Below are 23,788 nucleotides of genomic sequence, written 5' to 3'. Positions count from 1 at the left end.
TGAATCTTTGGACCAGCAGGTGGTACCGGCGTTTGCTCCACTATCAACACTTGGTTGATGCGACTCCTGGTGAGAATACGTGAATTTGTACGGATGCAGAAACGTTAAAAGTGATATGTTGCTCAGAACCGCTCCTTTAATGAAATGTTGTGGTTCCAGGTTAAAATGGAACCAGGCTGAAGGTCTTTTGGTGATGCAGCTTTCAGACCGCATCAATGAGCTCAGGCTGGGTTTGGTTACACCACAGAAAGTTCATCTCTCGCTGGTTTGTAGCTGGGTTACCCGCTGAACACATTGGGTTCTGTTTTCGCTCATATTCTTTGATGGTGAGAGTGGTTCCATCACGTCCTCCTCACAGCTTTGCGGCAGAGGAGCATCAAGCTGGTCCTGAAACTGAGCAGGAGAGTACCCAGCTGAGGCTGCAGGGGGCGCTGTGCGAGAATGAGACGCTGCAGGGAGTCCTGACACGGAGCAGAAGCTGCAGGTGAAGCTGCAGGAAGAGGAGGACCCCTGCTGCTAGATTAACGTTCAGAAAAATAACCGAAGTCAGTTAAATGAATGCTCTAACCAGGAAGACTGAGCCACTTTTGCTTCTTGATAAAATCATAAGCAGCTCAAACAGTTCTGGTGAACAAGGCTTTAAGGGAAACATTTAATCTCATGATTTATGAGCTTCTGTGTTCACCAGGCTGGTGTGGAGGGGGGGAGGGGGGGGTGATCCTGGTGGTTTGGACTTTTATTGTGAAAGTCTGCCATTTGTTCTTTAATTGGCTGCAGTCTGAGAAGCTCGTTAAACATCTCGCTGCACCTGAGACCTGCAGACATTATTCCCTCATGGGAGAAACGCTCGGTTTATATCACAGTCGTTCACAACCTTCTTTTCACGGCATCAGTGATGTTTAACACTCTGTATAAATCACCTTTCCACCTTTTATTTATAGCCTTCAAATAAACAAGGTCCACCCCTAACCACAATGTGCTCTATGTTTACTAATGACATAAACAGATTAAGAAAATCAGAATTAAAAACAATATAGTAAAGCAATTAACCATGTTTTAATTAAAAAGCACATTTCAGGTGTAACACAAAGTGCTTTAGATAGCCTAAAACTCTAGATACCAAAGAAATTATCAGAATGATCAAGTAAACAAATGGAAATAATTATTGGCAATAAAACAATAAAGAATAGAAACAAATCAATGTGTTACAGAGAATGAGGAGCTTTGAAAATGTGAATGTGTAGATTAGCCAGAAAACACTGGACAAATGTGGATATTTTATTAAGACAAAATAGCTTATGTTTATTAAAAAAAAATCCACGGTTAAGACTAGATGTAATAAACATAAATAAAAAGCAATAAACTCTAAGAATGTAATATATGTAATATAATATGTAATAATATATTTATTTATTTATTTATATCACAGAGACAGAGTTTGCAATGATTATTATTGACTTAGTAAGAAATAAAAAATATGGTATAAATGGATATGATATGCTAAGACATAAATAATTTCATCACTGTTTATGGCTTTTAATCCAGAAATCCTGTGACAGCAATGGTCGTTCTTTTAGATCATTTCTTCTTCTTTTGTTAGTTTAAACTTGAAACTGTAAAAATAGTTTGGTGAGTCATTTAAAGACAAAGGACAGCACGTAAAAACAATTGTCAAGTCAAAGGAACATGAGAGCCAAATGAACACAATGTTTTGAAACCACAAAGATTTGGTAAATTTTTTTACCTGCTCTACAAAATGTAATCATTTTAAATAAATAAATTGGACTGATTTTTTTTTTGTAGGAAATGAATGTGTAAATTGTTGGATCCAAAATATAAAAAGGGTTTCACTCATTTGTTGTATTCATCCAGTTTGCAAATTATTTTGAATATTTTAATTTGACAATAATAAACTGAACTTTTTGGTCTAGCAATATAATAACATTTTAGTGCACCAAAGTCTGCATTTGAGTAATTAAATATCATTAGATAGATATTACTATGAAATTAAAGAGAATGTCAGAAGTGTGTTTATTAAAAGATGAATACTTTGTGTTGTATTTATTTATTTATTTGACAGGGACAGTACAATTAAACATTGCAACCAAACAGGTGGCCGATGTCCAAGTACATAAGGCTTGTAGCCATGGGCTAATTTGCAGCCTTCGTCCCTGGTTAGGCTTTTAAAAGGTGTAAGCATTACGGGGGAGGGAGGTTAGTAAAAACACACAAATACATAAAAAACAAGAAAAGTTAAAAGAAACAATACAGTACAAGCCAGTTTAGTGTTCACACTTTTGATTGTCTTTGAGCCATTTTTTCAATCTTGTGGAGAAAAGTTTAACATCAGTCTGTGACTTAAGCTCCAGAGGCAAAGAGTTCCATAAATGTGATGCTTTCACTGAGAAGGCGGACTGACCCATAGATGTCCGACATCTTTTAATCCTGCAGTTCCCACCAGCTCCAGCTCTTGTCCTGATTCCTTCATTTGCATACTTTAAAACAAATTTACAGATTACTTCAGGGGCAAGACCATTAAGGCATTTAAAAATAGCTTTTAAAAATGAGAAATTTATAAAATTTTCAAATGTCATCATGTTGTATTTTTTAATAATTTTGCAGTGATGCCACTTTACCGGTTTTTGATCGAATATTTTTAGTGCTTGTTTGAAAAGTGAGAGTAAAGGTTTTAAAACAGACTTTGTGGCCTGGGCCCAAACGATGGAACAATAAGACATATGGGATAAAATCATTGCATGCAAAAATACTTGTGCAGCTTGATTTGATACACATGGTCGAATCATTCGAAAGCAATTTATATTTGTCTTTATAGTTTTCGTCATTTTCTTAATATGGGCATCAAATTTCAATTTTGAATCTACAACTACCCCCAGATACTTAAATTCACCAGCCGGCTTTATTTCATGTTGATTAATAATTATTTTGAGTTCATTGTTTGTAATTTTCTTAAGGGAGAAACACATGGAGACAGTCTTGGTGTAATTCAGAGTTAAGCAGTTATTTTGGAGCCACTCTGATAAGATGCACAACTGTCTGTTTAAAAGATCAGAGGCCTTTTCAGGTGTGTCTGCTGTCACATAAATTATTGTATCATCTGCATACATTTGACAGTTGGCATCTTTGCAGATGTTTGGAATATCATTTATGTACAAACAGAAAAGTAATGGGCCCAAAATGGACCCCTGTGGTACACCCACATTACATTTTTGGATCCCAGATTTGACGGCATTAATTTTAACGCACTGATGTCGTTGCTCAAGATAAGATTTAAACCAACTTAGGGTTTGTTTCAAAATATGTAGTTGTTCCAGTTTCCTGAACAGAACTGTATGATTTACAGTATCGAACGCTTTTGTAAAATCTAGAAATACTGCCCCAACACATTTTCCTCCATCCAAACTACTTTTTATGTATTCCATAAAATGGCATACAGCCATTTCCGTGGAATACCTTGGTCTAAATCCAAATTGTTTGGAGTTAAGTATTCTTTTCTCCTCTAAATAAGCCATTAATTGTTCAGCAACTAGCTTCTCTAGCACCTTAGAGATGACAGGTAGAATTGCAATGGGTCGATATTTACAGACCGCATCAGCTGATCCAGACTTAAAAATTGGAGTCACAACAGCTGTCTTAAAACCTTGTGGAAATTCACATTTTTTAATTGACAAGTTCACTAGATGAGATATTGGTTTTACTAGATCTGCACTATACTTTTTGATTAAAAATGTATCTAAACCAAATATATCTTTTGCTTTGGATGAATTTAATTGATTGATAATTGTCCTTATTTCACTTTGGTCAACCTCTTTGATGTGAAAAGGTGAGGCTGAATCTTCAGCAACATTTTTTGGAGGTAAAATTGGATTGAAATTTCCAGCAAGTTGCTCTACTGAATTAATAAAATATGAATTGAATTCATTTGCAATTTTGGCAGAGTCATTGCAAACCATTCCATTTATATTGAGCTTTGTTACACATTTTCTTGAATTGCACTTGCGATTGGTCAACTTGTTAATCTGCTTCCATATTTCTGAGCTATTTCCACTTGATTCAGCAAACAATTGCATAAAATATGTGGACCTTGACTTTCTGATTTCATTAACAACTTTATTTCGTAGTCCTTTAAAGACAAGTGTGTCTGTTTGCAATTTAGTTTTTAGTGAAATTTTCAGAGCAAGATCTCGCTTTTTCATAAGTTGAATAATAGCATGGTTTACCCAAGGTAGACCAGTTTGTTTTCTATTGTTTTTAATGCCACAACTAAATCTTTGAATAATATTTGTTAGAGTCTCAGTTAACTGATCACAGCATTTATTTACACTTTCTGTTTGTATCACATTATCCCAATTCATGTTTTTCAGTTCATTTTCAAATAAGGGTAGTTTGTTTTTTTGGAATAGACATTTGACTTTTTGTTGCATTAGGCACTGTGAAAACTCCCTCTAGTCGTTTCTTTGTTAATTTCCTGACCAACAGTGTCATATTATGATCTGATAGACCTGTCACAAGGTTAAATGTTTTGATGATTCGTTCTGGTTTATTTGTGATTATTAAGTCTATCAGAGTTTGACTAGTTTTGGTGATCCTGGTTGGTTTTTTAAGAATTTGGACAAGTTTATGTTTTAATAACACAGCTTTCAATTTATCCCTTTTGTTTTTCTCCATCCAATTTATGTTCATATCTCCGATTAAAATTGTTTCACATTTAATATTAATTTGTTTTAACATTTCATCAAAGTCTTGATAAAAAGATGCACCATGAGATGGTGGATTATATACAACTAGTAAGTTAAATTTCATTGTAGGTGACAGTAAAACTTTTAAAACAAGGCATTCAATTTCTAAAGTATCCAGTACAGTGACAGAACAATTTAAACCATCTTTGATATAAATCAAAATACCTCCCCCTTTCCCATTTGTAAGATCCTTCCTATAGCATGTGTATCCAGGAACATCAATCATGCTTGTAGGAACATTAATATTTAGCCAAGTTTCACTCAGTGCCAAAAAGTCAATGTTTGAATTGCTGAGTAAATGGTGAACTTCATTTAGTTTTGATAGTAGGCTTCGAATGTTAAGATGCCCCCCAAAAATTCCTTTTGGTTTTGTTGCAGAATCCCAGATTACTTTTGCATGGTTTACAGTTTGAAAATATTTCAGCTCTTTTTGTTTATTTGCTGCACAATGAGCACTTGTAAGTTTTTCTGGATTTCCTTGGCAATTTGCAGCATCAGAATTGATAGTTACAGTTTTCTCAATGTCAGGATTTACATCAGAGAATGTGTTCATCTTCAACTTCATTGAGAAGTCATCTGGTAGTAAGCCAGTGGGTGTCCACGCTTCTGCAGTACATGATGTTTCCACAATTTGGGGCTGTTGCAACTTTTCAACACATATTTCTGCAACATTACTTTTGTTGATATTATTTGTGGGACCTGGATTTAGTTGTATGTCCCTGCTCAAGAGTAGAAGAAGCAGAAGTATCCATAACCATCCATTCTTCCTGCTTGCATGATGTTTAGCTTTGGTGGTGGTTATTTGGCATTTTTGCCAGCTTGTCAAAAACAGAGCATGATATCCAAATCCAAAGAAGCGCAAAGTTGGTTTCACAATCATTGACTTAAGTTGGGTAGAACTGCTTGATGATGATGTTTCATCTTGGATCAGGCCTTGGCCCAGTGGGAAACACAAACACCACAAACATATTAGCCACACAAACACATACCTTTTGTAGGCTAATTGTCTTGAAAGTTGTGGTGTTGTGACGGTCTTTTCACTGCGCTGGGATGTCGAAATATCCAAATATAGTCCAATAATGTCCAAAGAGGCTGCAGGCATAAATCCCATGTGCAGGTGTATCCTTTGTCTCTCCTGCTATCGTTTGGTTGTAAAAATCCACGTTTCTCAGCTGAGTTGAGGATTTCTGATCCACACAGTTGGAGTTGTTGCTTATGGTGGTCAAATCCAACCAGATTTTGCAGAAGAAATGTTAGCAGACAGGAAAATATGGCAGCAAATGTGGAGCCTAACAAACCACCACTGCTCACAGCAGCCATCTTGGATCTTCCATTCTGCTCTGTGAGTACAAATCCTACAATTTTCAACTGTAGGATTTTTAACTTTTCTGTAATAATTTCCCCCTAATTAACAGATAAAATCTTCCATCTGCATCAGCCACCTGTGCTGGTGGACCAAATGCAGATGGGGGAGCCACACAAAATCAGTACAGGGGCCACAAATGGCCCCCGGGCCGCACTTTGGACACGCCATGTCTAAGATGACCAAACCCAGACAAGTTCCTGGATCAACGATAAAACCTCACGCCCCAAGATGGCGTCTGGACCCCACTCAGCGTCATGGATCAACAGGTATGGGGTCGTGAGATCCTTTACAGAAATTAAACTAAATAATGCAAATGATAAAGGGGAAACTTATCTATTTTACGTTTTTTAAAGAATTAGGAATGCCACTTAGAAATAGACAAAACTAATAACACTGGTTGTTGATTTTGTGTTATTATTATTATTATTATTATTATTATTATTATTATTATTATTATTATAACCCATGGTTAACTGATTTTGGAGAAATGTTTTTTGTAAAATGATAAATGTAATGTTTTTGTACTCAACCAGTGGTTTATGTCATGCGTCCATTCTCGTATAATTTTGTGTCTCAGTAGCTGAAAGGTTTGGGAGCCTCAGCCTTGGAAGGTCGGTGCCCACCCAGCCGCTTGTGACCCAATAATGGTCTGATTCTGTCTGCTCAGCCTTTGAGGCGTGATCTGACTGTCAGCTGCTCTGGTTACTGCCTGATGAAACAACCCAGCAGTCCATTGATGATGGTGCCGCTGCTGCCCTCTGGTGGCAGTTTCAGACACGACAACCCCTTGCAACTTGGATCAGGTAAACTTAGTTCAACAAAATTTTATTTATATAGCATTAATTCACAACACACCATCTCGAGGCTCTTTCCAAAGTCAGATTCAATCAGATCCTCCAGACAGATTGGTCAGAAATCCTTGAACTTTTTTCCAAAGTTTGCAAACGTTTTTCTTCCCATCCAGAAAGCTTTCTCAATTCAAAATGTCTGGAGTAGTGTGGTGTTCCAAGCTTTATAGTACTGCTCAATAAAGGCCTTCTTATGGTTTAGATAACATGCAAATTTAACTGAAACTGGTCCACGCCTGTGCAATAGGGAGTCGTTAGGGTCGTTATTGGCCTGACTTACAGGAGAGATGTTTTGATCGCTTATTTTTTGACTTTTTTGGAATGACCATGACCTGCATGACTGAGAATCCTCCCCAACCTTCTTGATTTAGCATTGCCAGTAGCTAAATCTGATGTAAATCCTCCTGATAAACCAGCAGCACTGAAGTTCTGGTTCAAGCTCGTTTTAGCAGGATTATTGGGATTTTCCACTTCAGACTGTACGTTTCCACTTCAGACTGTACGTTTAACCTCAGCCCCTCACGTTACACATTTTCTCTATAGTTAAAAAATGTATGTGTTCATTAGTTTATAGCAACTATGCTTCTAAGAGTTACATTACTAATGCTGCAACATCAACTATCACTTTAGGATATTAAAAGTAATCAGTTTAATCATTAAATACCCCCACCTCTACTTCCTGTAAAATGCTAATCTGCTCTGAGATTTCCCAAAATAATTATTTAAATAAATAGTGACCAAACGTAGCACTGATGTTTATTCAAACCAGTAAAAATATAACGTAACACATTAATAAAAGTCCCAAAGAGGCGTCTGAACACGTGTCTCCCTGTTGGGAAGGTTGGACTCCACAGTCGGGCGTTATCAGTTATAAACGTGAGGTTTACTCAGTGTTTCTGCTGCTTTTATCTGGTTCTTCCTCAGGATTTTATCTGCCTTTAGCAACCAGCTGTCTGTTTTATTACAATTTTATTACATTAGCCCATAGCGCCACCTGTTGATCACACAGCTCCAGTTTAAACCAGGTGATTCCTCATGTTGCAAAGCGTGTCATGATGGGCCCCCCTTTATGCAGACTAATCTGGATCCTATGAGTTGGACTCTGAGCCTGTTTGGCAACAACAGTCTGACTCTATAAATGTCCGGCTGAATGGAAAAGGGAAGTTAGGAAGTTGAGTCATCTGTTTGCCTCATCTTCTGTCTGTCTGCACAACACACAGCAACATGCTGCCGCTGCTCCTCCACAGCCTCGCCTCTCTCTGCGTCCTCTCAGGTGAGTCCTTACCTGGAGACATCAGGGTGGCCTCGCAGTGAATCTTTACATCAGGATTTAATTTGATAAAATATGCATAAAGGCAGTCTGATGTTGTTGTTTTCCAACTGTGCAAAATGTTATTTTTTAAATATGATTAAAATAGGAGGAATAGTGTCCTTTCATTTGGTGCACTTTTGTCTGAAAAGATTAAGCAATGAAAGACGATGTCAAGGTCAGGAAAGATCGATTTCTGTTTTCTGGAGCCATTTTTCACAAAAGTCCTCCCAGTTTGGGAATTTTTGTCCCAATTTGGAGAATATCTACCAAATCTAAGACGATACTATTTCTTTATTTTCTTGCATTCCTGGTATTTGATGGTTGATCAGCAGCAGCAGAAAATGAAATGGTTAAATAATCAGTTTTTGTTTGCTTTAATGGGTTTAATGAATTTTTTGTTTTATAAGATAAATTCCTATTCAGAAACTGGAATTTATCACAGCTACACTGTAAAAAATTAGAGGCTTGGGCCATTGTTGTGCTCTGCTGGGGGACGATAAAATACAACTGAACATTTTTATTGTTGTAGCTTCAGTATGATTAAGCCTATTAAGAAAATGCTGTGAGAAATAAAAACTGAATTTTACGTAAGTTGGACATCCATGAACTAATTTAGCTGTTCTGCAGCAAATACTGTGATGTAATTGTTCAAAATAATGTAATAGAAAACAGAGAAAACTGAACGGCTTGAGAAATATGACCCAGAAAAAATAGAGCGATATCTACGCAGCTCCTGGACTTCATTCAGATTTTCTGCACTCCTGGAGACTCCAAGTACACACAAATGCAGGATATGTTCCCTTTAAGCTCTGAAAATGGTAAAATTACTTTTCTTCCCCTCCTACACCCTCTTGTTTCTGTGTCAGGGCCATTTCCTGTTTCAGCGGTTGCCACAGACACGGTGGTGGGCGTAGCCGGACAGGTGGTGGAGTTGCCATGTCGCTTGGAGGAGGCGAGTAAGAGTGGCGTGGACGTGTGTTGGGGGAGGGGGAAGCCGTCCCTGTTTACCTGCCACAACACCTTGATCAACGCCGCTGGAGATCAGGTGACCTACCGCCAATCCCGCAGGTACGTCCTCTACATCCAGCTCAGGTTGTCAAATAAATTAAATTATTCAAGATTGTTTAAAGACATTTTTAATTTCTACGTTTAGATGAAGTCAGAGCATCAGCAAACCTTGCGTTGGGAGGATCTCTTTTTACTCAACCACAGATTCCTGGCTGGACTAAGATCTGGGTTTAACCGAGACACGCCTTTCTGTTGCTGTAGAGCTTTATAATCAATAACTATCAAATATTAATGATCCTCACACAACTCCCCGATCTTTGGATTAAACTCACATATTTCTTAAGTAACAGAAGAAAAAGGAGGCTTTCATCTTCATATAGAAACACTGCATTGTATCCACAAATGGGACCATAAACGGACCCAACCAGATTTTTCTGACCAGGGCCTGAGATTTGGCTGCCCACATAAGTCCTTTCTATGTCATATGCTAATAGCGGATGATCTGCCTCCCCTTGATGATGTCACAGCTAACAGAACGCTAGACCAGGTGTACCTTCTATGAAGAGAAAAATGACACAGAACAAAAAGTTAAAAGATAAAACTAGAAAATTTCTGAAGAAATTTAGAAGGGGCCTGCTACGTGGTGCATACCGTACCGTAAAAATATTAAGAGGAAGTAACATTGTTCATCAGTGGGCATGGAAAGTTGCCATGCTAAGCCAATGTAGCATGTCCCTGACCTCTAGTGACCTCTGGACAGCAGTGTTCTGTTGTCATGGAAACTCACTCACACCTGCTGCTGCCTGTCTAATTCACACACACACTTTGGCTCTGTGTCTGTCTCATTGGGAAACAATGGCAACACTTTGCCTCGAACAACACCCCATATTTTCGCAACCGTAAGGGCTGAAGATGTAATTTTTACTGCGTTTAATTCGGAACGGATAGGGGAACAATACTATCTATTTTTATGGAAAATATTTTAATAAAAACGCAGAAAATCATGAAATAAAACAGAAGTTTTACGAAAATGCCCAAATAGCCTAAACAGGGTCCCAAACAAATTGCTATAACTGAAAAGTATACGAGTATACGAATTATCAAAATAATTCTTTCCCCGTCTGTATCAGCTGGCCCTGGTGAACAATCATGGTTATTTTCATGCATATGCAAAAATGGGTGTAGGCGTGGCGAGGATGTAAAAAAGTGGATCATTTTAAACAATTTTAGTCTGAAGCTTTTTCAGCGATTTGCAGATTTGCTGCTCCCGAACAAATTGTTCCCGCAGCAGAACCGTAAAAGTTATCTACAAAATTCCTTTTTTTGTGAGTGCCAGAAGGTTCTGAACATTAATCTGTGGAACTCTCATGCCTGTACATCAGACGGTTTAGGAGAGGCAATGATGTGAAAACATGTGTTGTTTGGGATTTTCAGTTCTGATTTTTGGAGACAGCTGCATAGAAAATGAATGGCAGGCGTTTCGACTTTTTGGCGCTCTGGGACAATTTGCGAAAGGTCTATTAATCCCACACCAATGACGCTTAGATTTTCTGAATCCAGACAGAAATACCTATGTTTTGGTGTATAATTTGTCTACATAGAGTGGAAAGTGAGAGAGTAGGCTGAAGATGTTCGGAATTGTGAAATCTTTCAAAAAGTTGAGTGGGTCACTCTAACCCTCTGAGAATTCTGCCATAGACTTCCATTATAAACGATGAGCCCGCATAATTTTTGGAGTTACTTTGAGGAGTAACTGTAAAAAAAAAAGTATAAAAGATATCCACATCCCGTTTTCATTTCTGAATAGATCAAAGATATATCTACAAGTTGTAAGTTAAACTGTGTTTCTAGCTGAAAGTATGACGACACAGCAAAGCATTGAAAATGGTCATTTTTGAGGCTTTCTGTTTACCTGACTCCATTCTTTCCTATGGGATTTTTGGACATGGGTTTTTGCTAATTACGTCACCATGGTAACTCAAAATGACGTGTAGGACAAAAAGCACACGTCACGGCATCGAGTATTCGCAATGCATTGACTGCTCTCCTTATGCAATGCTTATGCCAGTCCCCAATAACAACAAACAATGCAGATTGGATAGCAGTAGGAGAACTCAGCAGAGTGAGAGAAATAGGCCCTGATGTCCTCCAGCAGCCTAAGCCTATAGCAGCATAACTATAGAGGTAGCTCAGGGTAACATGAGGCACTCTAACTAGAAGCTTTGTCACAAAGGAAAGTTCTAAGCCTAGTCTTAAAGTAAACAGGGTGTCTCCCTCATGGCAGACAGACCTGAAAGGGTTCGTTGGCAATGCTCTCCTCTTCTCTGCAGGTTCTCAGTTTCCTCCTCCACCTCAGCGCTTTCCATCTCTGGGTCTCAGCTCTCAGACGCCGGTTTCTATCACTGCAGGGTCCAGCTGCCCGGACTCTTCAACGACCAAACATCCACTGTCCACCTCATCATCATCAGATGTATGCCTCCACCTCGCTGCTGTTTCATGCATATGTGTTCCCAGACTATAGGCATGTGAGCCTCCAGCTGCTGACCTGAGTTGTCTTCTTCTGCCGTCCTGCAGCTCATTCTGTTATCTCTGAACATCTGGGTCCTGATGACGTGGAGGAGTTCACCAGTCCAGACATGAACACAGGTAGGCCGAGCCCGGGCTGTCAGGTTGGCATCGTGACGTAACAGCGTCATGAAAGGACAACCTGCACGCAGGGTGAGAAGGTGATTGATCTGATGGTGAAGAGACGAGTTTAGTGTCTGGAATCAGTGATCTTATGAGCAGAACAGGCGATGACAGCAGGATCTGAGGTTTTCTCAGCTGCTGATCCATCAGTAACTTCCAGCTTCATCCTCAACGTCTAAAGATCTGATCTGAGACCTGCCAGCAGGTTAAAGACAGGAGGAGGAGTAAAAGTCAAGCTGCTTCCATCAGAACAACCCTTTCATCTAAGGTTTTACACGTCGCTCTTTGATTCAAACTTTGATTTCTAAACAACTATGGATTTTCTGGCAGATTTCACCCCAGAGCAAAGAGGAAGTGATGTCACAGGAGGTGGTGGCACAGAGCCGATGGTCGCTCTGGTTCAGGTGGGTTTCAGAGAATCAGCCCAACAGGAACAGCATCTTTCTAAAACCACTCATGGTTTGTTTAATGTCATCTCAAAGTCGGCTAATAAACAGCTTTTTCTCTAAACTTTTTCATTGTTTTGTGTTGTTTGTTTAATTTCTATTTCTTGGTGTTTTTAACGTTTCTGTCTCTGGTTTATCTGCCGACAGTCTCACCTCCAGGAGGAACCAGTGAACTCTCTGCAGACCTTCATTGGAAGCACCCTGAGGCTGGCCTTCATCGTCTTCATCCCTGCGGTGCTGCTGGCTGCCGCTCACAGTGAGAACTAAACCAAAATGCTCAGCCGCTTTTCTCCCTGCACTGCGTGAGGCTTCAACACATCTGTCTGCTGCAGGAGTTTGGAGATCTGAGCGGAGAGCAGAGACAGACAGGTCGGACCAATCAGAGGAGGAGCAGAGTGGCTGGGTGTGAAGATGAGGACCAACCATCAGATCAACGTGATTCCTGCTGACGGCTTTTTCTCCTACGCTGGTCAAGCTGCATGAAGGCGACATTCAGGTCCGACATCAGACCTGAATCCCAGTCAGGGTAGCACCTGGAGGAAAGTCATTTTTCATGTTCACGGTACAATAAATATTAGCCTTCCATTACATTTGGATCAAAGGAAAATATTAACACGATTTAGAAGGAGGCTGAAAGGACATCAGAAACTAATCCTCATCTTTTGATCCAATGTTTTGTACACTTTATGTAATCAGATTTTAACAGATTTTATTGGAATATTTGGATTAAAACAAATTGAGTTTGGACTGGTTATGAAATGGACCTTTTTCTAAAGTACCTTGACATGTTTGTTGTGAAGTGGTGCCATATGAATAAACTGAATCAAAGTTTATGAATTATAAAAACTCAGAATTAATTAAGGCTTTAAAATAACTGAAATAATTTCCTTTTATCAGAAAACATTCATCACCAAATAGTCTGGTTTTGGCTCAGTTATCTTTTATTAAAATCTGAACCTTAAGATAAACTTTTTTCAAAAAGCATAAATAATTTAGAAACGTAATTGTTGAAGCAACAGAGTTAACAGGAGAAAAGATTACGTACCAGAAAAAATACTCTTAATGGTTGAAATGATTCATTTATTTAGAGGCTGAAGAGGAAACTACAATAAAATCCTGTCTCACCAGCAGAGGTGGTACATGAGCCAAAAATTGTTCTCAAGGGTAGCACTACTTCAACATGTTTTTACTAAAGTAAAAGTAAATGGTAGTCAGCCAAGGAATTACTGAAGAGTAAAAAAGTATTCAGTAAGAAGGCTACTCAAGTACTGAGTAACTAATCATAACAGCTGATCATTTATTTAAAAATTATGTAATCAGAAAGACAAAAATTTAAGCATATATTCAAATTCTGGTATTTTAAAGACAAATTAAAAAAATATACAAAGAATAACATAATAAAAAAATAATAAATTCAGGCAGAAGAAACATTAAAAAATAGTTTTCAACATTAAACCTGAAAGCAATACTTCCAGCAGTTAATGTATATACAGTATGTTAGAACAGTGCAAAGTACTTCTATATCTAGTGTTTACTGAACGTTCACCTGACCTCCAAACGGCTCAATGAGCTCAGCAGATAGAAAAAAAACGTCAAAATAACAAAGATTGTGAACAAATAAGAGGTCTCACTTTAACATAGACTCCAGGTTTTTGTCTCTTGTGCATTTTTAGTTAAAACCAGTTGTTTCTTTATTCATGAAGTTACTCACAGCAGGTAGAGGAGCCAGAGATTTACTTTAGTAAGAGCAGCGATACTTGAGTAATAATATGACTCAAGTAAAAGTAAAAAGTACAGTGCAGTAAAACTACTCCTAAAAGCACATTTTGTTGAAAAAGTTACTGACGTAAATGTGAACCCACCTCTGGTCACCAGAACCAGGCCACAGACCCAGGACTGCCCTGATTGTTGTGATCCACATCCTTTGCTGGTGGGAATCGTCCCGTCGGCTCACATCCTGCTCATAGCTGAGCAGTGGTGGGATGGCTGAGGATGCAGTGGAGACAACAGCTCTGCTGATGAGGAGATTCTGATGGAGCTGAAGACCTGCAAAAGACTGCAGCCCGGGCCGAGGTTCCTGGGATGAGCACTGGGCTGACATGATGGTTTTCTGATGAGGAGGCGGAGAAACTAATGCAGCCGAGTCATGAATCATCAGCAGAGAGTTAACGAACTACCAGCTTCTTAACAGCAGAACCATTCGGACTTTTAAAAAAGCTCCAGCTGAAATCATTCAGCCAGATGTAGAGACATCAAGACACTCCGCGTTGGAGCTGCCTCCATCTTCTGGCTGCAAAGACACAAAAACATCAGAAATCATATTTTAAAGATCGGGTTAATTTACCATCAACAACAAAAAAAGAAAGTACTCCCTCTGTCAGTCCATCAATATTTTCTTAAATTAGATTATTTTCAGGTTCTAAAAATTAAAAACATGAATTTCTAACTATCATCATTTATCAAACAATAATGAAGCAAAAAAGTGAAAACTTGTTTAAAAAAAACAAAATTCACCTGAACCCAAACCATGAGCCAGAAGCTTGTAGAACCACCTTCAGCAGTAATGGGTCTCAGTAGTTGTTTTTGTCTTCAGCTGCTGGACAGATGGACCAACATGTGACTCTGGAACCCGCTGATAAACACACGTGGTCATGGTCGACTCAATGACTGTCAGGTCTGCAGGTCCTGTGGAGGCAGAACAAGCCCAAATCACCACCCCTCCACCACCGTGCCTGACAGGCGGAGTCTTCTTCTGGTGCTGATCTGTTGTATCTGGTTCTGTCCACCATGGTTCTGTCCACCATGGTCCAACATCTCTGGTCTCCTCTGTCCAGAGGACGTTATCCCAGAAGTCTGGTCCTTCCTCCAGGTTCAGCTCTGTTAACCTCAGTCCTGCTGCCATCTTGGTTCTGGAGAGAAGAGACTTTCTCCTTCAGCCCTTCCAGCAGCCAGACTGGTTCTGAGGTGGAGCTCCTGGGTTTCTGCTCTAACCTTGGGCTGAACCTGCTGGACGTCCATCCTGGAAGGCTGGAAGCAGCTGAGAACTTCTCCTCTGTGGATAATCTTTAGACGGTTTGATGATGACCTTTGAAACCTTCCCAGGTTGATGAAGAGTAAAAGTGACTGCTCTAATGTCATTGCTGTCGTCTTTACATCCAGGTGGTGTGTTAAACCTCACAGCTGTATCCTCTGGAGCAGAAAACCTGCTACTTTTACAGAATTGCTCACTCTGATCAACATCTGGCTGCTAATTGAAGCAGTGAGGATCGTTGATCTTTGTTCAGTAAATAACATTTTTATGACATAATAACATTTAATAAAACTTATTAGTTTTATTAGTTTATTAGTTTTAGTCTCTGAGTCCAGAGTGGCTGAGTCTTCATGAGGAAGTTTAAGTCCTGCTGTAATGTTTCACAGGAAGCTCAATGATTCAGCTGCTCCACAGTGTGAAGTTTAACCAAACTGATCATTTCAAGTCATTTCCCTTCAAAACTTCACACATTTTCACCATTTGAACTTGACAGACATTCTTGCTGCTGTTGAATCAGTCAGAGCATACTCACCCATAATGAAGAGCACGCCTGCTGTGACCAGAACCACCAACAGTAACGGAACACACACCAGAACCACCATCAGCTTGTTCTTACACTACAACAGAGAAATGAATTTCAATTACATTTTATTTATATAGCACCAGTTATCAATGTAGCCCACGTCGTTTTCTGGACACCACCTAGACAACCAGCGGTTAAAAGATGACATGCGGCTAAACATGTCATCACTGGTCAGATCAGGCAGGGGACCAGAGAAAATTACGGAGTCCGACATTGCTTTAGCAAACTCACACACCGAAGCAACACCAACTTTAGTGACCTCCGATCAGCGTGACCGGGTGTCATTACCGCCAGCGTGAATAACAATCTTACTGTATTTACGCTTATCCAGTAGTTTCAGGTAAGATTCTATGTCGTCCGTTCTGGCCCCTAGCAGGCATTTAACTATGGTCCCTGGTGTCTCTAGTGCCACGTGTCTGACTATGGAGCTCCCAGTCACCAGGGTCGGCTTCTCAGCGGGTGTGTCGCTGAGTGGGGAAAATGTTTTAGAAACGCAGACAGACTGGTAGTGGCCTGAGGGCTGAAATCTAGAGCTATGCTTCCTACGAACCGTCACCCAGCCAGCCTGGTTACCCGGCTGCTCGGGTGCTACAGGAGGACTGCTACATGAAGCTAATCTATGTGGCTCCACGCTACGGATAGGGGCCTCGGCTATCTGCTGGTTTTGAAGCGTCCATTGGCTCAAGCTCCTTCAGAGGTCTGCTCAGTTATTGCTCAGAAAGATGCTTCAGGTTGTTCAGCAGTTGCTCCTCTGTGAAATAAATCCTCCATGCTGAACTGGCTGTCCCCACTGAACGGATCTGGACAGGAACACAATAGCCCCGTTTACACTACCCTTTTTTAACCGTGCCGAGACCAGTCCGAGCTCAGAAACTGAGATAACTATCGATTGTAAATGGATCGGAAACTGAACTGAACCAAGCCAGACACAACCGGACCGCGCTAAATCTAGAACAGTCCGATCAGTGAGCTCGGCCCGGTTTTTCAGTGGCGCGGTTCTCAGATAACAAAGAGCGCATTAGCATACCGCGTCATCTCCTTACAGTCAGCTGACATTTCAGACTTTAATAAAAATACTAGCTTCCTTACCATGCCACACGATTTCCAGTGATGATTCTGCTTAGCAGTGTGATGAACTTCAACGTCTGTCGTTGTTTCCTGCGTCTATAAACCCTGATTAGATGTTCGTTTGTCTTATCCATGTCCCAAAAGCCAACTCTGTCAAGTAAATTCACCAAATGTTGCCGTCTTCGCCTGACTCTCCGCAAACAACGAAATATCACAATTATAACCAAGCATAATTTCCTGAATGTTACGGGCGCCGCCATTTTGATTTGCTTGAGTCCCTCCTTCAATCCTAGAGAGCAGTAGTACTGCAGATCGTCACTAAGAGGCGAGGAACCGTGCTAGCATGATGTGTAAACGGTTGTCAGAACCAAGCTCGGCACGGTTAACTGATCCAAGCTCAGACCGAGCTCAGCATGGATCGGTTTAACTAGGGCAGTGTAAATGGGGCTATTGTGGCTGCTGTGATGTTTATCTGACATCCAGGTTGTAATTGTTCATTACATCAGATGTTCACACATTGTGCAACACTTCAGACATCAATAAAGGTGTCGGGCTTTACTGGCAGTTCTGTCTCTGAGGCTAACGTCATGGTTCCCTCACCTCAGCTGTGGTGCTGCTGTCAGTGCAGGAAGTCAGGAGGTTCTCTGTGGTCATGAGATCTGCTGGATGAGGAAATGAAAGAGGAGCTTTTAGAACAGCTGTCATAATATAGGTTTTTCTTTGGACCTTTCTGGACTGATTATTGTTCCACTCAGCACCAGATCTGCTCCACCTGCTGCAATTAATCAAGTGCCAACTCTGCTCACCTGTCTCTCTGCGTATTTATACCCGCTACACTCCACCACTTCATGCCAGAACGTCTTGTCTTGTTTCCCCGCCTTCATGTGTTTTTTGCTCCAGCGACTTTCCTTTGGTTTGTCCCGTGTTTTCCCTGAAACCAGTCCCTGCCCTGCCAGGAAGAAGCATTCCTGTGGGATTCTCTGATTCGCTCATCGGCCAACTTATCGGTGGCCTGAAGTCTGATTCTGTCCACAGCTTCTGCTCACGTCTGGTTCCTATTCTTTTTTCCTGCTACCCCACCAGCATCTTCTGGTCTCCTGCCCATTCCTGCCTCGTCTGCCGCTATTCACCTTTTCAATAAACCTTTATAAATATTACTCAGCATGTGTTGTTTAAATATTGGGTTTTAAAACATTTTTCATTACAGCATCGGTTCCGTCTGCTTTGGTTCTGAGCGGTGGAGGAACTCTTTGTACCTGTGGTCCCAGCAGAATCTGGTCTCTCTGTGAGTATCTGTGTCTCTGGTGGAGGTGATGGAGGCAGACCTGAGACCAACACAGTAGAACCTCGTTAACGTCAGCGTGAATTATCAGGGCTCCGTCTCAATCACAGCAAACTTCGTCCCAAATGCTGCTCTTCTCAGCAGTCTTCATCCATCTCTGACAAATCCCAAAGTTAGAAAAAGTACAAATTGTGATTCCCAAAGAGCTGCTGGTTCAAAACCTGGGAGGTGTGTTTTTGTGATTAAGGACCAGGGCCCGTATTTACAAAGAAGCTCTTAATGATTCCATTTTAGGTCTACTCTGCAGAACCAGAACCAGACACGGAGAAGCAGCATTTAGTTCCCATGCTCCACTTTTCTAGAACAAACTTCTAGAAAACTGTAAAAGTGCTGAAAGCCTGAGTTCCTTTAAACCAAGATTAAAACCCTATTTGTTTAGAGTTGCTTTTAAATGTTAAATTCAAACTGTTGTAGTTCACAGAAACTTCATTAGATTTAGTTTGTAGTCCAACTTATCTTGACCTGCTGCTACTATTCCATTGTAATGTGCTTTCCTCTTTGTTTTCTCTTCTGATGTTCTGCTCGTGTTCATCACTTTGAATTGTCTTGTTACTGAAATGTAACCAAACTGGCCTTGAAAGGGTTAGGGTGGCGTTCAAACATGTTGATACATGCTCAAACTAAATGTTCATTTAACCAAATAAACCTTATTAGAAATGTTTTGAATTTATTCTGAAATGGGGTAATCTTTGTGTATGATGTTTTTATCGTTGTTCTTATTTTGATTATATCTACATGTTTTTACATTAATAATAATAATAATAATAATAATAATAATAAATATTCTAACATAATATTATAATAGAAACACAAATGTTGTTAATGGCAATAACCAGCCTAAGGTCTAGGTGGAGTTTTACTTGAACTGAACAGACGTTGTCATGTTTAAGTCTTGCAAGAAATTTACCCATAAACGTTACCCACTGTTAACCACAGCACCTAGTTTTATACAAGTTTTATACATTTTCTTTCCCTGGTTCACTAGAATCTGCATTTTTATCACAGGCTGGGTTTCCAATTGGAAAAAAAAAAGTTTAAAAATGCAGAGTTCAAAGTTCCCTGAAAATCAGAGCAAGACGACATTCAGCCATTACCCAGGATTTTGAAAGCCCTCAATACACTTCACCACAATGTAACCAGAGTAACCTTAATTACCCAAATCGATTAAAGGATTAATAATGAAATTGCATCAATGCTAAATAAAAACTAGGATCATGTATCTGGTTCTATGAAAGTTTCCTCCACTTCCCGTTGGCAGAAAGCCTGGATGGAGAAATTCTGACTAAAATCATGGTTGAGTATCTAGATAAAAAGAATAATCTGGTAAGAAAGTGCATCCATAAGGAGTGGCAAGCATTCTGGTATCTCTGCTTGTATGAATATTGCTGCAACACACTGAATTTAGTTCTTGCGGATGTGGTGAAGTTAGAGTCTGAAGCAGAAGACTGTTTCTGAAAAACATTTATACATTAGTCTCTGGTTTGGCTGTTGGTAACAAGGGGCTTGCTGCTCAGAATGAGCAGTGTTCACAGTATTGCCTCACCTGGCATGGCCGACTTTAAGGATATACCTCAAAGAGACGTTTTTTTTCTGTCTCCGAATATTTTCTTTGCACCAAATATCAATTTTTTTTTAATCCAGTTGGACGAGCTGAATTTAAGAGATGCTCTATGAAAAAAATTTCATATACATTTAGGCCTCCAAAAGGTTGTTTAATTTCAGCCGTAAATAATGAAAAACTTTAGAAAAGTAAGAAACTATTTAACAGGTGATGTTTGATTAAAACTTACTTTCAGCCAGAATCCTGAACTTTTTTCAATATTTTAAACCTTAAAGTTGTTCTAAATAATTAACCAGCTCTGTCCAGTGTTTGAGGAACTGGTTTTGGAAATTAAAAATCAGTATTTTCTCACCTCTCTCAACAGTCAAGTCAACATAATGTTTCAGATCATTGAACCATCCAGGTATCCCCACTCTGCATGCGTATCTTCCAGCATCTTCCTCTCTGAGGTTCTGGATGGTCAGAGAAACGTCTCCTTTATCCAGTCGACCCAGTAGCTGATACCTGCTGGAAACTCTGGTCTCTTCTTTGTATTCACCTGTACCAACGAGCTGATTGCTGCAGCCTCTATTCGGTAACTCACCTCGACCCCAGCAAATACCCGATGCATTATAGTATTTTATATTATATCTACATCTCAGAGACACTTCCTGACCGATCTGACCAACAACGCTGATGTTGTCACATCCTGACACTGAAAAACAGAAAATAAATAGTTAGAGGTCACATATTTCAGTTCCAGCAACTAAAATCTAAATTCAAATCATTTACATCTCTCGCTCCATAACACAATCTTTGGCTCATGTTAACAGCCTGAATGACGGCTGTTTATTAAAAACAGCAACTAGAACGCAGCATAAAGTACCTGTGAGCAGCAGCAGCAGCAGCAGGACCTTCATGATGAACAGACTCTCATCACTCAGCAGCACCTTTCCACTCCCAGCTGCAAACACAAACTACATCACATGAGGCGGGGTGACGAGAGCTGCAACCTCACAGTGGTCTGAGAGGAAGTAGAGGAACTGAGGGACGGTGAGAGGACGTTGTTTCTACTACACAGCTTCTACAGGGGTTGGACAATGAAACTGAAACACCTCTCATTTTAGTGTGGGAGGTTTAATGGCTAAATTGGACCAGCCTGGTGGCCAATCTTCATTCATTGCACATTGAACCAATAAGAGCAGAATGTGAAGGTCCAATTAGCAGGGTAAGAGCACAGTTTTGTTCAAAATATTGCAATGCACACAACATTATGGGTGACATATCAGAGTTCAAAAGAGGAGAAATTGTTGGTGCACGTCTTGCTGGCGCATCTGTGACCAAGACAGCAAGTCTTTGTGATGTATCAAGAGCCACGGTATCCAGGGTACTGTCAGCATACCACCAAGAAGGACGGACCACATCCAACAGGATTAACTGTGGACGCAAGAGGAAGCTGTCTGAAAGGGATGTTCTGGTGCTAACCCGGATTGTATCCAAAAAACATAAAACCACGGCTCCCCAAATCACGGCAGAATTAAACCTCAACTCTCCTGTTTCCACCAAAACTGTCCGTCAGGAGCTCCACAGGGTCAATATACACGGCCGGGCTGCTATAGCCAAACCTTTAGTCACTTGTGCCAAACGTCGGTTTCAATGGTGCAAGGAGCGCAAATCTTGGGTGTGGACAATGTGAAACATGTATTGTTCTCTGATGAGTCCACCTTTACTGTTTTCCCCACATCCAGGAGAGTTACGGTGTGGAGAAGCCCCAAAGAAGCGTACCACTCAGACTGTTACATGCCCAGAGTGAAGCATGGGGGTGGATCAGTGATGGTCTGGGCTGCCATATCATGGCATTCCCTTGGCCCCATACTTGTGAAAGATGGGCACGTCACTGCCAAGGACTACCGAACCATTCTGGAGGACCATGTGCATCCAATGGTTCAAACATTGTATCCTGAAGGAGGTGCCATGTATCAGGATGACAATGCACCAATACACAGAGCAAGACTGGTGAAAGATTGGTTTGATGAACATGAAAGTGAAGTTGAACATCTCCCATGGCCTGCACAGTCACCAGATCTAAATATTATTGAGCCACTTTGGGGTGTTTTGGAGGAGCCAGTCAGGAAACATTTTTCTCCACCAGCATCACGCCGTGACCTGGCCACTATCCTGCAAGAAGAATGGCTTAAAATCCCTCTGACCACTGTGCAGGACTTCTATATGTCATTACCAAGACGAATTGATGCTGTACTGGCTGCAAAAGGAGGCACTACACCATACTAATAAATTATTGTGGTCTAAACCAGGTGTTTCAGTTTCATTGTCCAACCGCTGTAGCTGCAGAAGTATTAAGCCAAACCAGCATCTGTTCCTGTTTAAACCACAGAGATGCTTCACTTCATCACATCCTTTACTAATAAATACCTGGAGGACAGAAACAGCTTTAAGCTCAGAGTGGGTCTCTCCTCACAGTGTCTGAACATTTCTCTGCAGTTTCCACTTTTAATATCAGCGGCTGGCTTTTAGTAAAACGCTGAAGGAAATCGAAAACAGGGTTTACAACTTTATAGCCAGAGTTTAAAATATTGATGCAACATTACCTCTTTCTGAATCAGAGAACTGTTTGCAGGACCTTCAGCATCACATTTAACTTTGTCATTGTGTATCATTGTGTTGGTTTCTGTGGGTTCAGGACTTTCTGTTCAAAAGCTTCCTGTATCTGAACCTCACACTTTGAGTTCACATAGAGCTCATTCTGCAGAAAAACCCTGTAGCCTGGACCTTTGTGAAGAGAAGTAAAGAAAATGATAAAATCTGTGGTTTTCCTTCCCCTTTCAGCTAAAGTTTCCTCCTCATGCAAACTGTCCGGCAGAGCAGAGTGGAAGCCGACAGATATGTGATCTGAAATTATGGCTGGACGATATAGGCTATTGCAAAAATATCGTCATCCCAATCATGGCACGTGCAACATGTCTATTGCAAACATCTGCGATAAATTCATAATTGTGTTGCACGTGTTTGCCGTTTATTGGTGGTTGACCAATCAGATCTGCTCTTAAATGCTCCCAGCATTTCACCCTCTTACATACTGTTCTTTCATTGGCTAGAGTGTAGGGCTGGACGATAAAGAAAAAAGCATACCAATAAAATGGAAATCATATTGATCGATAATTATCAACAAATTCTAAACTGGTCGCTAAGCAACAGCATAAAATGGGCAGTTTAGAATTTGTTGATAATTATCGATCAATATGATTTCCATTTTATTGGTATTAAAGTTGGACAAATGATGTAGTTAAATTGAACTTAACTGAAATAATAGCCCTTTTTCCATTGCCACTGAAAAGCCTGAGGCTTTGTAAATCACGGGTAGCGTTTTTCATCCACATTTAATGGACCAGTTTAATTTAACCGCGCGTTACTGTCCCGGGCTTTGGTCTCCAAACCAACCCACTCACTTTGTATTTCCAGAGCTTGTTGAGGGGGCGTGGTTTGGTTAAATGGTGCCATACAGGTTTCCGTAGTGTAGTGGTTATCACGTTCGCCTAACACGCGAAAGGTCCCCGGTTCGAGACCGGGCGGAAACATGTTTTTTTTTTTATTTATTTACTTCAGTAGTGCTAATGATAACAATTACAGCAGTCAGACGCGTTTAAAGTGAGACATTTCTCAAGATAAGATGAAAAGAAGCACATCGCCTGCTTCATATTGCTGCCTCATTTAACAGGAGGCTGTAAAAACTGACTAAAACTAAAGCCAACTTATGCAGCTCGGACATCAACGTGTTCCG

At 40.3% G+C, this 23,788-nt stretch overlaps 2 protein-coding genes and 1 non-coding gene across 3 annotated transcripts; 2 read left to right on the top strand and 1 right to left on the bottom strand.

Moving 5' to 3' along the window:
• The first annotated feature begins 8,143 nt into the window (after positions 1 to 8,143).
• On the top strand, positions 8,144 to 13,177 carry LOC105929023. Its single transcript, XM_012866616.3, has 7 exons — positions 8,144 to 8,244; positions 9,150 to 9,351; positions 11,622 to 11,761; positions 11,866 to 11,937; positions 12,310 to 12,383; positions 12,573 to 12,681; positions 12,758 to 13,177. Exons 1-7 carry the CDS (start codon positions 8,196 to 8,198, stop codon positions 12,832 to 12,834), a joined length of 723 nt encoding a protein of 240 aa, XP_012722070.2. The 5' UTR covers positions 8,144 to 8,195; the 3' UTR covers positions 12,835 to 13,177.
• Positions 13,178 to 13,967: 790 nt separating this feature from the next.
• Positions 13,968 to 21,061, bottom strand: LOC118564492 (hepatitis A virus cellular receptor 1 homolog). Its single transcript, XM_036142701.1, has 7 exons — positions 20,876 to 21,061; positions 20,363 to 20,704; positions 18,364 to 18,432; positions 17,708 to 17,769; positions 15,989 to 16,073; positions 14,940 to 15,110; positions 13,968 to 14,715 (listed from the first exon to the last, which is right to left on the bottom strand). Exons 1-6 carry the CDS (start codon positions 20,907 to 20,909, stop codon positions 14,980 to 14,982), a joined length of 723 nt encoding a protein of 240 aa, XP_035998594.1. The 5' UTR covers positions 20,910 to 21,061; the 3' UTR covers positions 13,968 to 14,715; positions 14,940 to 14,979.
• A 2,451-nt stretch (positions 21,062 to 23,512) lies between these two features.
• On the top strand, positions 23,513 to 23,585 carry trnav-aac. The gene has a single exon. It is a non-coding gene; the product is annotated as a tRNA-Val (tRNA).
• The last annotated feature ends 203 nt before the right edge of the window (positions 23,586 to 23,788 follow it).

Source organism: Fundulus heteroclitus, chromosome 11, assembly GCF_011125445.2.
Source record: "Fundulus heteroclitus isolate FHET01 chromosome 11, MU-UCD_Fhet_4.1, whole genome shotgun sequence".
Lineage (NCBI taxonomy): Eukaryota > Metazoa > Chordata > Actinopteri > Cyprinodontiformes > Fundulidae > Fundulus > Fundulus heteroclitus.
Note: the sequence above shows the minus strand (reverse complement) of the source record. Positions and strands in the feature narration are given on the sequence as shown.

Bases quoted from the DNA above. Each gene is read 5' to 3' on its own strand.
- LOC105929023 (XM_012866616.3), top strand. From the start codon at position 8,196: ATGCTGCCGCTGCTCCTCCACAGCCTCGCCTCTCTCTGCGTCCTCTCA. The intron at 11,762-11,865 runs GTATGCCTCCAC...GCCGTCCTGCAG, and splicing joins CCACCTCATCATCATCAGAT to CTCATTCTGTTATCTCTGAA. The intron at 12,682-12,757 runs GTGAGAACTAAA...TGTCTGCTGCAG, and splicing joins GCTGCTGGCTGCCGCTCACA to GAGTTTGGAGATCTGAGCGG.
- LOC118564492 (XM_036142701.1), bottom strand. From the start codon at position 20,909: ATGAAGGTCCTGCTGCTGCTGCTGCTGCTCACAG. The intron at 17,770-18,363 runs GTACAAAGAGTT...TTCCTCATCCAG, and splicing joins AGATTCTGCTGGGACCACAG to CAGATCTCATGACCACAGAG. The intron at 15,111-15,988 runs GTGAGTATGCTC...CTGCCTCCACAG, and splicing joins AGGCGTGCTCTTCATTATGG to GACCTGCAGACCTGACAGTC.